Raw genomic sequence first — 14,597 nt, 5'->3', positions numbered from 1 at the left:
ATGTTTAGATTTTATAAGAAAAGAGATAGCAAATGTCAAACAAAGATAGTACCTGAAAGGAAATAAAACAATTCAAAATACTTGTTTAAAAAGTTACAAAATATGACAGCATTAATGGCACTTAAAGCTATGAGCACTTAAAAGATTACCACTGTATTCTTCTCAACATCTTTTCCTAAACTTCTTTTTTCTTGTTCCCTTTTTTTATTTTCTGAGATTATGACTCAGCTTATGTCTAAATCCAAGCCCAGCAAAAGGGGCAGAGAGCCCTGAGATTCTATAGTTGCCCTGGCCCTCATGTGGATAGCGTATATGCTTAATGTCTGTTTTTAAAAATTCAGATTCAGCTACAGGGAACAGCAGTTTGCTGACATGCAAAAGCTAGAGCTTTCCTTCTGCCTTCATAGTCTTACAGCATTAAAATTGAAGGGTTTTTTTCAGTGGTAGAACGTATGAATGAGAAATTCTTCTTAAAAAAAAGAACCACTGTTTTTTACACCTAGCCAAATATCATTAATGTTTCTCTTCTTTTAAACAACATAGCACAAGATGTTGCACTTTCTTCATATGAACTTTCCTGCTGTGACATTACATTGAATATTTCCTACATGAGAAAAAAGAATTACATTTGTTTCCTTTCCTTTTTTTTTTTTTCTGTCAGTGGTTATGAGAAATACCCACAGAGTTGTTTGGGGTTTTTTGTTTGTTGGTTGTTAATGAAAAGAGCAATCCGACCCTTAAAGGTGTCTGTGTTGATTTTTCAAACCAGCACCAAGCTGGTGCTGTGTCCATGGACATTCTTTTGGAGTTTAGAAAGATAATGCATCTGTTTCAAAAATGGAAAAAAAGAAAAGTAAATCTAGAAATCTAGCTTGGATCACGTGCCAAAACGTAAACTAAACCTTACTGAGAGTTTCTAGTTCACTCCAATCATTTCTCCTCTTTTCAATCACCAGGGGAAGGTTTTATGGATGTATACTCCATTAGAAAGATACACTTTTTCATTCTTTTGAAAGGCTCTTCTTACGTAGCTGCCCTTTGTCTAATAGTATACCATGGCAGGAGCACTCTGGTGATATTGCCATGGTTCTATCCCTTCATTTGTGTCTTACCCTGGTAATTTTATACAGGCTGAAATTTCCATGTGCGTAGCTTTCTGTTGCCATTCTGCAGTGCTGTGTTCCTGATTTGTTTTGGCAGAGCAAGCTTGAGTCTTTATGGCACAGTGAAATATTCTTTGATGCTATATAATTCAGACTGAACAAGGAGTTTGTATAAGGCACGTGTCTCAATATATATATGTATATAAAACCACTAACATTGTTAATTCAAGTCAAGCATCTTTTACATTTAATTTCTGTCTTCAAGTAACACTTTGTTTTCATGTTCCCTTTCTTTGGTTTCATTGGGGATCACTCCATTCTCCAGGTCTGAGTGCTGCTGGATGCAGTTGGTCAGGACTGCAGTGCTAGAAGAGTTCTCAGAATTACACATCTTCTCTGTCTCCTCTTCCTTTTTTTCTTCATCCAAGGAGTAGTTTCGGAAGGTCTCATAAATTTTATGCACATCCTCAGGGATGGTCTTTTTGAGGTCTTTGTTTTTCCTTTTGCTCATTTTAGCAGATGATCCAAACTTGTTAATGATGTTGTCCTCAGATGCTCCCTGCCCATGCTTGTTGAGCTGATCTGACCCTTTAAGGCGCAGGTTGTTAGGTCTGTTATTGATGCTTTCCTGAGATGAGGCTTTGAAGCGCCCTGCTTCCAAGGCAGTAAAGACAGAGCGCTTCTCTGGAGAGAGCATGTCTAAAGAGTGGGCTCGCTGGTCCAGGCCCAGGCGCCTGCGCTCCATGCTCCGGATGGTGGCTGCCCGCTGAAGTTTGTCATGGATCTCCACACTCAGCCGCCTCCGTGTCTCTCTGAACTCAGCCGTCATGTTTGCTTTCCACTCCGCTGCGTGGGCTTTTATTTCTCCAACCTTTACAACAGCAAGAGGCAGAAATTAATAAAAAAAAGAAAAGAAAAAAAAGAAAGAAACACAACTGAAAACAGGGCTACAGCCTTTCCTATGCAATAGCAGTGGAAGCACTTTCTTCTCCGGCACGAAATCAGAGACCAGTCCCAGCTCCAGTGCATCCATCTGAGCTCAAACTTCAGGAGCAAAGTGGTTATACTGGGCAAGCTCTAAACATACCAACTCATGAATGGGTAATGTCTTATGTGGCATAAACCTGTCTGCCTGTTTCACATTTTGCCACCTCACACATTTTATAGCTGTGTTATGTGATGGGAGGTGTTCACATTAATCCCCTCTTGGTTGAGAATAAAATTCCTGACTTATAATGTCAGTGGTAGATGGCTGGGACTAGAGAAAATTAATCACATATAGAGATATACCAAATGTGCTTCAGAACAGCACAACAACCAGTGCAGCAATACAGCATATTGCTCATGGATGGAGCTGTTCAATCCCACTGAAGGTTCTGTTCAGTGCCAATTAACATTGGAAATACCTGTTAGATAATTGTAAGTGGACTACTGACTGATCCAGTCTACAGTCTTAAAAGGAGGTTTCAATCGTATAACTGTCCAAATACCACCCTCTCAAGCCATCTGGAGGAGTTTTCAACACATATTCTGTGTGGGCACCATAAGCACATCCTCAAATACCTCACTGCTTTGATCTGTTTTGCTCCTTTGCACGTAATAGCATAAGAATAAAGCTAAGAACAAAGAACCTCCATGGCTGCTGTATTGAATAACTCGGGTTCTGCACTCAGTGATCGCCAAAGAGGTCATCTTTGGTTCCTCAGGCCAGATGACCAACTATCCGTTTAGCATTTCATTACTGATGGCAGCAAGCATGTCACATACACCATGAGATACCAGATTCACACCTCTAGGTGCCTGCTGATGATCAATCTGACAGCCAAAATTTCTATTAACCCCCCTTTTATCAATGGAGATGCAAAGAGGAGGCACTGGGCCTCAGGTAGCACAGATGGCTTCATAAAAAATAACCAGCACTACCCCTCTGCCAAACTTTGTCTATGCCTGTTCTTTGGTTAACCCTGCCAGGTTAGTTTTGCTGGTAGTGCAGGAGGAGATTGCCTTAAAAACTGAAATTCTATTAACATCCTCCACAACAGTCTTCAGCTCAGGAGTCATGCAATTGCCTTCTATTTTCCAACCTTGTTTGAGTGAAACATTAGCAATATTGTCTTTGTATCATGGAAGATATGCTCTGAGTTAATCTTGTTCTCCCCAATGCTGACTACTCAGTTTCTTCAATTTTGCATAGTACAGTACTCAGAGGCCTGAATCTAAACCTTTATTCAGAACCATATTCCCTGCATAAGGAAAAGTAGAAAAACTCAATCTAAATCACTGTTTTGAAGGCAGATTCTTGTTTCTTAATGAAGAGAGACAATTAATGTCTTCAAAACCCACACTTTTCCAATTTTTAAGGGGAGAACATTAACGTTTTTATCACAATTTTGTAGCTAGTTTCAGAGTGAAGACTGGCCTTTCTTATTTGATAACTGCAATCTTACTGATGTGTTCTGTGTATTTGGTAGTAGTGATAGAGGTGGAACAACCTAGGTTGCTTCTGTTGCTTCTCTTCCTCCCTAAAGATCAGAGCGAACTGGATACCAAAGGCAGCCAGTGAAGTAAACCCTGGGGAATATTGAGCACTGGTCATGCAGAGAGGCATCCTTCTTTAGGACAAGCAGGAATCAGGCACTTAAAGCTCTCATAAAATGAAAAATCACTGAAAAATGACTAGTCATACCTCTTCTTTTGTCTTCTTGGACAGGACCCTTAGCCAGTCTCCAATCATACTCAGGACAGCAGCAAAATAGGCAAGGCCAACAAGGATCCAAAACCACACTAAGGGTTTATACCACTCCCGGTAATGGATGTTAGAATTTCCTCCTGAAATAAGCATATACTTATGCTTAGGAATCGTGAGATGCCAAAATTATGACAAAATAACTGCAATTCTGAGAAATGTCTGGAAGTATTTCTTGACTCTTGCCAACATCACTGTAGTTCTAATAATAGCCAAGAGGCCTGTCAGATGGGAGGAACAGTCTGTTCTCAGTTTAAGACTTGTCAAAATTACCTATTGTTCTGCTTCTATGAGACCTGCCAGAGCACCTAGTAAACACTTTTCTTCGATTGCACATACTCTGAAGCAAGTCTGAAATTCCTGCTTTGATAGACTTGCAACACCATGAACACATTCCCAATGAAAAAGTTTAATACAGCTAGCCTTCCTTATTCTAAACTGCCTGCAGCCTGGTAGCTGAGAAACCTTACAGTTCAACTCCCTCAGGTTATAGTTCCATATTTTATGGGTTTAGCCTCAGGACTGAGAGACCTATATGCAGGAGAAAGAAAAGCAGCTTCCTCTCCAAATCAGGATGCCTGACAGGAAGCCAACTCTGCATCAGCCCTGAGAATAAGGATATACTGTCTGCTTGGATATCAGTTATAGGGTTGTATTCTCTGAGCAGTGACTTGAGAGGAGATATAGATCAAATGAAGCAACAAATACCCTATATGGTCTTCATGCAAGTCTTGGGATGAGCTGGCAAATCTAAAGAGCTACGAAGAGCCTCAAATAAATGCAGTAGCAGCCACACTGCTGCCTACCACAGAGCAGAGTAAGCTTTTTCAAAAGAAATCAAATACAACCTCACATTTGAGACTCCCAGCCCTATCACAGTGCTATGCACAGTGCAAGAATGAGAGCCAGTGAGAAGCAGGCACAGCCCTGAGCTGAAGTGAACAAGCAGCAAAGAGTCTGCTCAGCCCCATGGGCACAGTGCAGGAGAACAAACACTACCTTGGTGGTACCTGTGTAAAACCTCTGCCTGAAGAGCAAGCCTACCAGAGGACTCAGGAAGAGGATTGCGTATTTCCTGGACTCTAGCCTTGGTTAGACAAGAGCTAGACATCAAGATGTACTTCTGTATGACTACAGAGGGATTCTAGGATTTCCCCTCCATCACCAGACAACACAGTTCAGCATTTTCCTCAGAGCTTTCTGCAATCTGAGACATTCCTGACTCTGTAATTTTATCCAGACTCAGTATGAGTGTACATACGGTGTTCGAACATCCCCATGGAAAGTCAGACATTTAAGAAGTGGCAGGGACCCAAATACTGGGTTTGATGATAATCTCTCCCCATAGACTTCATGAATCACTTTCTTTTTTCCAGTCTTTAAGAGTGAGAAACAATGGGAGGTGGGAGCTGCTGTTGCTACAGCACAATGAGGCTCTTCTGATCATATGTGTCCCCGAGGAAGCCTGCTATGAAACAGATTGTCTAGGTCTATCTTACAGAGTAATCAGGCAGCTGAGAAAGTATGAGACCACTTTTTTCAGCCTATCAGATATTCTGGGTTTTTTCAGGCTCCATCCACAATTTTATCTCCATCAGTAGTACAAAAACCTTTCAGTCTGCCAAGAGCTGGAACATATTCTAGGTGGAATAAATCAGTATAGTTCCATTGATGCTGTTTTACCCAATACAATGTAATATTTTTTATTTGATGTTGAAGAGACAGAGGTACTGAGAGATTAAAGTGACAGAAAATAAAAGTGACAGAAAATCTGTCCCAAAGCCAGCAATAAAACCCAAATCTCCTGGTGATCACCTGCCTTAAACTCTTATCATGAGATTGCCTCTGAAGTTTTCTTATTCAAGATCATCTATTTGATTTTTGAAAAATCCTGGTTGTTAGTAGCCCCCCAGCTGTGAATCATATTCTCCTAATCTTGCTGGATATAACCATTTAATGTTCAGAGTTTGGTTGCTGTTTTATTTTTACTATTATATTTTTAAAAAAGAAACCACCAATACTGAAGTGTGATATGCTTCAGAAAAATGTTGTAAATTCATTTTATTTCACACTGTGGTACCACAATTACAGAATATTAGTGAGCTTCTCGTCACATTTAAGAGGTTAAAATGGACCAAGCTCAATGATTTCTGCATCTGAATGCTTGTAAAACACCTCTTTTTCATATCTGGGGCCTTCTTTGTTCAATGCCTTTTTTTCCTCACTAATTCATGTCTTCTATACCACTATGTCATAAAAAAGAATTATAGTCTTCTCTACAAAATGACTTGTCTGCAGCTCTTCAGCAAAGAAAACTACATATCCCTGTAATTCCATTTGATGTTTTTAACCCATTTGTATTTCACTGATAGGATGTAACAAAACAGTAGTGTAATATGGCTATAACACGGGGATCTTAATGCCTTTAATTAGGACCACTAACAGGAATGAAAAGTAGAGGTCATGCAGTAATGCGGAAAAAAAAATCCATTTATTTAACCAACTTGTCATTAGCAAAGCAGTTGTGGGGGGGTGGGAAAGCTCATCTTTTCAGCCAACAATCTTGACTCCCTCTTTGGAAACTGATAAGCATGGGTATTTATAGCTCCTGCTAGCACTATATTAATCTTGGAGAGTATCCTCCTAGCACTGAGATGCATATCCCATTAGTCCTTCTCTTCCTACACAAGTCTTCCTTAGCAAGGCAACTGCAATGTCAGACTTTCTGCCAAGGTTAGAAATGTAGTTTCTGAAAAGCTGCAGCTCCTGTAGTAGCAGCCTACTATTGTGTTCAATAAGATTTTGCCAGCCCTATGGCTCAGCCCTGCTTTGTAACAGCTTCATTCATTCATTCATCATTTTGGCTACTTCCTTCTGCAGTCAGGCTCAGATTGAGCCCTAATGGACTAATACAAATCTTGAATCCAATGGGAGAGTAATTTGACTTGTGCATAATTCATTGCCCCATAAAGGATAACCAGGGCTTCCCATGCTCCCATTATTTACACTGCTGAAAGCTTGCAATCTGCAGATGCCAAAGCACCTGGATCTTAAATCAACCTGGTGTCCTATTGCACAGTAACCCCAACAGAAACACCTGGAATATAATACATTATGAAAAGCCTCCTCTCTACAGCAGAAAACCAATTCTAAGAACCAATGCTCTCATGCACAGTGACTAGGCTGGAAGCTGCTCACCTGCTACAAAGTCACCGAAGCCAACAGTAGTCAGAGTGACAACCACAAAGTAGGTGGACTCCAAGGCTGTCCATCCCTCGATGTGTTTGAAGATAACTGCAGGAATGGTCACAAAGACAACGCAGCCTGCCAGGATGAAGACAATGGTAGAGATCACCCGGATCTTTGTTTGACTCACTTGCTTTTTCTAGAAACAGGAAATAAAAAAAGAAATAAAAAAAGAAAAAAAAAAGGAAAAAATATTTTTTAGTGGATTTCTGGATCAGTCACATACCTTGTAAACAGCAGAGTGATTGTGCTGGTGTCATCTGATATACCTCTTTCTGCCTTCTTTGAGCTTGTTAGGTAGAATACCACCTTCCCTCCCTGTTAGTGAGAGCCATGCCTGGGTAATTGTGAACCTCTACCTCTGGCCCCAGAAAACTGTGCTTCCCATTATCCATGCACTAGGCAGTTACTAACTGCTAAGAAACAAAGGCTGGAAGAACAGCCCTGAGCTCCAGAAAAGCTCCAGTACACTCCAGTTCAGCTTCAATGTGTAAGAAAAAAATGCACATTCATATATCCATATCACGTGTCCGTACATATCCATACACCTACACTGCTCACCAACATCAAGCATTCAACAAGCATGACCAAAACTAAAATGAAAATAAACACTTTCTTTCTGTAAAAAAAAAAAAAACAAACCAGAATTAAATGTTATGTATCAATAATTCATGGGTTTGATTTTCCATGCTCAGAATTTCATTCACAAAAAATTAAGGTTAAAAAATAGATAGCTGTATTATCAGTTTACTCCAGAAATCAAGGATTTATGTCAAACACCAAACAACCTGAGACAAAATTACCTACATAAATCCACACTGGAAAGCTCTTGAACAAAGAGTATATGTGTTATTGGCTGCTATAAACAGAATACAAATACAGGCAGTGTAATTGCAACATTTTAGACTCCTAGATCATATAGACTCTCAATTTATTTAATATAAACTTAGATTTGTTTCCAGTAATATTGATGCAAGCCTGGATTAATACAATTGACTCTGGCATATTTATTGCAGATATTCTCTGCTTTAAATAAACTCAAAATTCAATAGTTCCACAAGAAACCTGGAACTTACTAGATATCTTACTGTGGATAAATTACAGTGGTAGTGTAAATTCTGTATTTATCCTGGAAAAGGAATGTGGGTGTCACAGGAAGTCGCATACTTTCAAATTAGTTTTCCAAATCAAGCATCTTCTTTAACCCAGAAATGTGATCTATTTTCAGATTAGGACATTGCCAAGACAGGAAATAAGGTCTCAGAAGTTATCTTTCTAATATACAGAAGGGATATTGCCTGAGCTGGTTAATATCTAACCAGCATGTAAACAGTACTAATGCTTCCACTAAAGCACAGGCATTTCTTTTAGAGTGTAATGTCAGACTCTCATGAGGCACTCATCCGATCTGGGAAGCTCTGCATTTAGTACCCGGGTAGCCATAGAATCATAGAATAGGTAGGGTTGGAAAGGACCTTAAATCATCAAGTTCCAACCCCCCTGCCATGGGCAGGGACACCTCGCTCTAAACATATCACCCAAGGCCTCATCCAACCTGGCCTTGAACACTGCCAGGGATGGAGCATTCACAACCTCCTTGGGCAACCTATTCCAGTGCCTCACCACCCCAACAGGAAAGAATTTCTTCCTTATATCCAATCTAAACTTCCCCTGTTTAAGTTTTAACCCATTACCCCTTGTCCTATCACTACAGTCCCTAATGAAGAGGCCCTCCCCAGCATCCCTACAGGCCCCCTTCAGATACTGGAAGGCTGCTAAACCATGTTTCATAGATACTTTCAGTTCCAAAACTGAGATGATCCCTACACTTATTTTTTTCTTTTTGTATGTGCACATTGTACATTGTTTTCTGCATCTGCCTGAACAGAAATATTTAAATAGGATTAGCAATATAATGCCAAAAATAAGGTTAATCCAATCCAAACATGGAGAAAACTGCCACTGGAGTTCCAAGATGAAAACCAACATGAGAATATAAAACCTGGCTTGACTTCTTATTCCCTCTTCTTCTGGAGTTATTTTGGACAATTTGCTAAAATACTAAAGGATGATTTAGCTTCCTTAAGAGATGTGGACACATGTTCATAATAGCAGGATTTCAGACACACTGTATGTGGTGAAGGGAAAACAACTGATCCCATGCATGTTACATGGTGTCTTATACCAACATACTCACTTTTAGCCACGGAGGACTAGGATTTAACCAAGCTGTGGTTTACTTATTAGTGTGGCCACCATGACTTGTTCCCTTCTACTAAATGCTCCAGTTTCCTGATACATAAAAATGAAATGGCAGACACCTTGCTCCACTTGAGGTTAGGAGGCATATGCAGTGCTGCATAGTACCAGAAGTCCTTGGACAAAAAGTATTTTGGAGCTGCGAAGCACTACAACGAAAGCAAAGTTATGCAGAGTAATCCTTCCTCCAGTCAAAAACTGTAACATTAAAATTCTATGTGTCAGGATTGTCTTTCTCATGGTAGAAACAGGAGTGGACAGAATGGCCTGTAAATCAGTACCAAATGTTCAGGACATCCACTTGTTCAGGAGTGACAAAACCAGCTGAAGTTTGCTGGGTTTTCAAGTAAAAATGGTAGCAACGTTAATGAGAGGATCTGCAGAAAGGCCTGAATCATGGTTATTGTGCACCTCAGTCACACAAAAGCAGAGCACCTGAGGGTCTGTTCTTTTCTTACTCTTCCACTGGTACAAATGAAGTCAGAAAGCAATGGTGAATCAGGTGTTTTTAGAGCTACTGAAAAGAGCACCAAAGCAAGACTCAGAAGAATTACTTAGTGTACAATAACACACGAAATTCAGGATACAAGCAAAAAGGGGAGTCTTTTTACAGTTAGACATGCATTCAGAGGACACTGACATAATTCTTATAGATCAAAAAAATGCCAAGGCATAAATGTGGAATATGTACATGGAATATGTACATTGCAGTAACCATAAATTACAGAAAAAGGTTGGTTTGCATGAGGTTTTTGCAGATGGAGTTGGCCTTACTATTTTATTACAAAGAACACAATTTTTTGCTGCCCAGGTTCTCAGCAATAAGGAAACACAGACTTTACATTCCAGTTTTGGCACAGTTGTATCAAGATGAGACTTAGATTAGCCTAAGACACTGCAGTATTATGCTGTACCAGGTCAAAACAAACAAACATACATACTTATATATACACACACATATATAACACTGAAGGTTGAGAAATCTGAAAGATTCATACAAACTTCACTTTTAAACAGTATTTGCAACACTGGTAAGTAGCTGAGCAACTCCAGCTAAGCTAACACATCCTCTGAGCCCATTTTGTGGCATAAATACAGAGTTTTCCAGATGTGTCAAAATGAGACAGTAAAAGAGGCCGTTCTTCAAGAATGGTAGCTCATCTCACAGCAGTTTAAGTAAAATGAAAACACTTTAAAAATAGATGTTTTCTACTGCCTGTTTTTTCCCCTTCTAGTTCTGTTTTACTAACAAGTTTTCTTGGCAGTGAAGAAGCAGATAATTTGTAAGACATTAATCAAATATAAATAGATGCGTGCCTGCTAACAAGAGAGACTTCAATTTAAATCCACCTAGAGCTAATCTGGAAAAGACTAAAGGAGGAATCGAAGAAGAAATAACAGTTTTCTGTGATATATTCACTTATGGGGAGGGGTCACTTCCATTTACTAATGAAGGTGCTGATTTTTAGCATTTAGTTACCTTGAAAGTACGTAAACAGGCAATACCACAGTCATAGAATCATAGAATGGCTAGGGTTGGAAAGGACCTTCAGGTCATCCAGTTCCAACCCCCTGCCATGGGAAGGGACACCTCACATTAGACCATGTCAGCTAAGGCTCTGTCCAGCCTGACCTTGAGCACTGCCCAGCATTTACCACTTCCTTGGGCAACCTGTTCCAGTGCCTCACCACCCTCAGAGTAAAGAGCTTCTTCCTTATATCTAACCTGAACTTCCCCTGTTTAAGTTTAAACCCACTACCCCTTGTATTATTGCTACAGCCCCTGATGAAGAGTCCCTCTCTGGCACCTTTGTAGGCCCTGTCCAGATTTTGGAAGGCTGCTATGAGGTCTCCATGCAGCCTTCTCTTCTCCAGGCTGAACAGCCCCAATTTTGCAGCCTGCCTTCATATGGGAGGTGCTACAGCCCCCTGATCATGCTGATCTCTGAGCAACACCACTCATTACCAGTCTCCAGTTGGACATTGAGCCATTGACCACAACTCTCTGTGTGGCCATCCAGACAATTCCTTATCCACCAACTGGTACATTCATCAGATTGATGTCTCTCCAGTTTAAAGACAAGGATGTTGTGCAGGACAGGGTTGAACGCTTTGCACAAGTCCAGGTAGATGATTTCAACTGCTCTACCCCTGTCCATCAGTTCTGTAGCCCCATTATAGAAGGCCACCAATTTGGTCAGGCAGGATTTCCCCTTAGTGAAGCCATGCTGGCTGTCACCAAGCACCTTGTTGTTTTTCATGTGCCTTAGCATGCCTTCCAGGAGAATCTGCTCCAAGATTTTGCCAGGCACAGAGGTGAGACTGACTGGTCTGTAATTCCCTGGGTCATCCTTTTTCCCCTTCTTGAATATGGGGTCTATATTTCCTTTTTTCCAGTCTTCAGGAACTTCACCCTGACTGCCATGATTTTTCAACTATGATAGACGGTGGCTTAGCAACTTCATTTCCCAGCTCCCTCAGGGCACACAAATGGTTTCATCAGGTCCCATGGACTTGTGCACATTCAGGTTCCTAAGATGATCTCAGACCTGATCCTCACCTACAGAGGGCCTAAGGTCTTCATTCTCCCAGTCTCTGCATTTGTCTTCCAAGACTCGAGCAGCGCCATCTTGCTCATATTCATTCAAACAACCTCCTGTCAACCAGCTGTAGTGCCAAGAGGGGTGAGCACAGATATTATAATGAAAGTACCCTTATCAGTAGAATTCTGTTCTTATGCATCTTTTCCAGCAATAATTGTGACTTCTTTTTTTCCTTATTTTCTATTACATACATGGGGGTCTTATCAGGTTTGATCTTATCCAATAATTTCAAGAGTTTTTTCCCATCTTCTCTCTCTCTGGTCCTACAGATCAAAGCAGATAACTGGATTCATTTACGTCTCCTGTCCTTTTCATGTGAATTAACTTGGGCACAACTTTTCTAACCTGGCTGTTGACAACAAAAGGACCAAACAAGTTATAAATTTCCCAAGCTGAGACCACAAGGATATGGAATATTCCTTCAAAAAAGGAGTAGGAGACACTAATTATAGGAACAAAGGATGCTAGTAATTTATCAGACTAGACTATATTCTAAATATATGGAATATACATATTTCCATGAACAGCTTATTTCAAACATGCTTATTCCAAGATTTTGTAGTGTCACCTCCCATTTCACAATACTACTCAACCAAAAATAGCACTGGAACATTTGCCACTTCACAGTGAGCTCAGGTGGTTCCTCCATCTTCCAAGCATTTTCTTATCTGAATTTCTGACAAATATCCCCAAGATTCCAAGCAATTTGTTTACCTTTTTGGCTAGATAACCAAAGTCATATTTTTTAGTGTTAGTATACTGTGCCTGCATGGAACATGCTGTCATCATCTATCCCACAAGGCTTTGAATTTTGGAGCACTCCTCTAAAGAAAACACATTTCTTTAACATTTCTTTTGTCCCCTTCACCTGCTCTTAACTTTTATGCCCTTTCCTATGCTGCCAACAAGTCTTGGAACAGATTGTCTCTGCCCATGCACTAACGGCTTCTTAAATCACTTTGTCTAGATCAAAATACTTAAACAAGAGGAAAGCCAGTCTTTGTACTCAAAGCATAAAACAATATCACATATATCAGTTCTATTATTCTATCTTTTTTCTCAGCCATAAAAGTCAGGTATGTCCTTAGTCAATACGCTTATGTCAGGCTAGCATAGGCAGTGCAGGTAGTCATAGGCTCACACTGCTTGCCTTTCAGCTCAGTCAAATGCAAGCCAGCCCTGGATCACAGCCTGGCACATACCTCAGTAGGGTGTGATACCAATCTCAACAGGCTGTACAGAACGACCGGCACAGCACTGGGATCCTTGATGATTAGCACTATGGTTGAACCAACATCAGTGCTGCCTATAACTGTCACCGTGGATTTCCTTCCTGCTTGCATTACTTCAACTCCCTTCTGAGTTACACCAGTATTCCCTTCTTCCAGGGAGTGCAAGAATGGGTTAATAACAGTCATTCTACATCACTTCCCTGTACCTGAATGGATAATCCGGGGTTTGGCCATTGTTGAGTCAATACTTTCATTCATCAGTGCAATTCAAGAGAAAAAAAAATGCAGTTATGCTGGTGCAAAGAAAAGTGCTATTCAGCAGCAAGCATAGATTTATGAGCATCTGCTCAGCATCTAATTAAGAAATGCACTGAAACAGAGAAAGACAATTAGTGTAGCTAGATCAATGAGTGATCTAGTTATCTATTGCATGACATGGCCACTTCAAAAGACCTAGCAAGAAAAGGAAAATTTTCCTTCATGTTAGAAATATCTCCTCTTAGCAGGGTGGAGAAATTAAATATTATTTTTTTTTTACCTCTGTTTGGGCTTTTAGTTTTTGTTCTGTTATTTGTTTTGTTTTCATCCTGTACAGTGGAATAAAGCATCAGGGTTCCTTCAGAACATTGCCCTAGTGATAATGTACATAACACCAGCATTTGTAAGGCTAAAGTGGGGAGTTTGTTGGACTAGATATTGAAAGGTTAAAGAGAGACCTTTTGATAAAGGGAGTTGATCTTTAGACTGGACTTCTTATATCTGTTTCTGGACTGTAGTTTTCAGTTTTTGCTTAGTTTCAAATAACCAACCTAGCAGCCTTACCTTGCCCTTCTCAGTGTAATAGCATATATCATCCTCTTCAAGAAATTCTTGCAGAAACCTCTAAAGTATATTTTGTATTTACTATGAGATGTCTTATTAAGACTATAAAGACTGCAATATTTCTGTCTTTCTAAAAAAAAAAAAAACCACTATTTGTGAATAGCCATGTAACAAAACAGTGTTCTCTCAGGTAACTGGCCCACAGGGAGTGAGTTTTACTCTAGGTGGGATAAAGATCCCAGAAGAGTGGAAGAAAAGTAAAAAGAGGAAGTCAGAGCAGCAATTCCAGGCAGAAACATGGAAAGAGTGAAAAATGCCTCACCCCTAGAAGTGTCCCTCCTCACAACAATTCTCCCCCCTGCTCCTCTGAGCCTTCTCCAACATTTTGTAGGAGCTGCCACTGCTTACCTGCAAAGGTAAAAGGAAGGCAGGGAGCACCTTCAAAAGGAAAGGTCTAGCATAGGGTGAAGGGTGCATCAGTCCCATGGCTCAAAACAGTTTTTATAGCCACAATGACACACGTGTGCCAATGAAAAATATAAACATTTAAATCGCAATAGAGGGGTTAATAGGACAGCTTAACAGT

The 14,597-nt window shown here is 40.2% G+C and overlaps 1 protein-coding gene across 3 annotated transcripts in view; it reads right to left on the bottom strand.

The window, feature by feature from the left end:
- Positions 1-1,327: 1,327 nt before the first annotated feature.
- Positions 1,328-14,597, bottom strand: part of KCNK10 (potassium two pore domain channel subfamily K member 10) — an 82,030-nt gene continuing 68,760 nt past the window's right edge. For all 3 annotated transcript variants that reach the window (XM_061359987.1, XM_061359985.1, XM_061359986.1), the window contains 3 exons: positions 7,048-7,234; positions 3,790-3,932; positions 1,328-1,974 (listed from right to left, as the gene is read on the bottom strand). In XM_061359987.1, the coding sequence (XP_061215971.1) occupies positions 1,351-1,974; positions 3,790-3,932; positions 7,048-7,234 (954 nt within the window). In that variant the 3' untranslated portion in view covers positions 1,328-1,350. The remainder of the gene's footprint in view (positions 1,975-3,789; positions 3,933-7,047; positions 7,235-14,597) is intronic.

The sequence above is a fragment of the Neopsephotus bourkii genome, unplaced genomic scaffold (genome assembly GCF_033783945.1).
Source record: "Neopsephotus bourkii isolate Nb327-2 ecotype Australia unplaced genomic scaffold, CSIRO-AGI_Nbou_v1 NB_998, whole genome shotgun sequence".
Taxonomy (NCBI): domain Eukaryota; kingdom Metazoa; phylum Chordata; class Aves; order Psittaciformes; family Psittacidae; genus Neopsephotus; species Neopsephotus bourkii.
The sequence above is the reverse complement of the archived record's forward strand: the minus strand, read 5'-3'. Positions and strand labels throughout refer to the sequence as shown.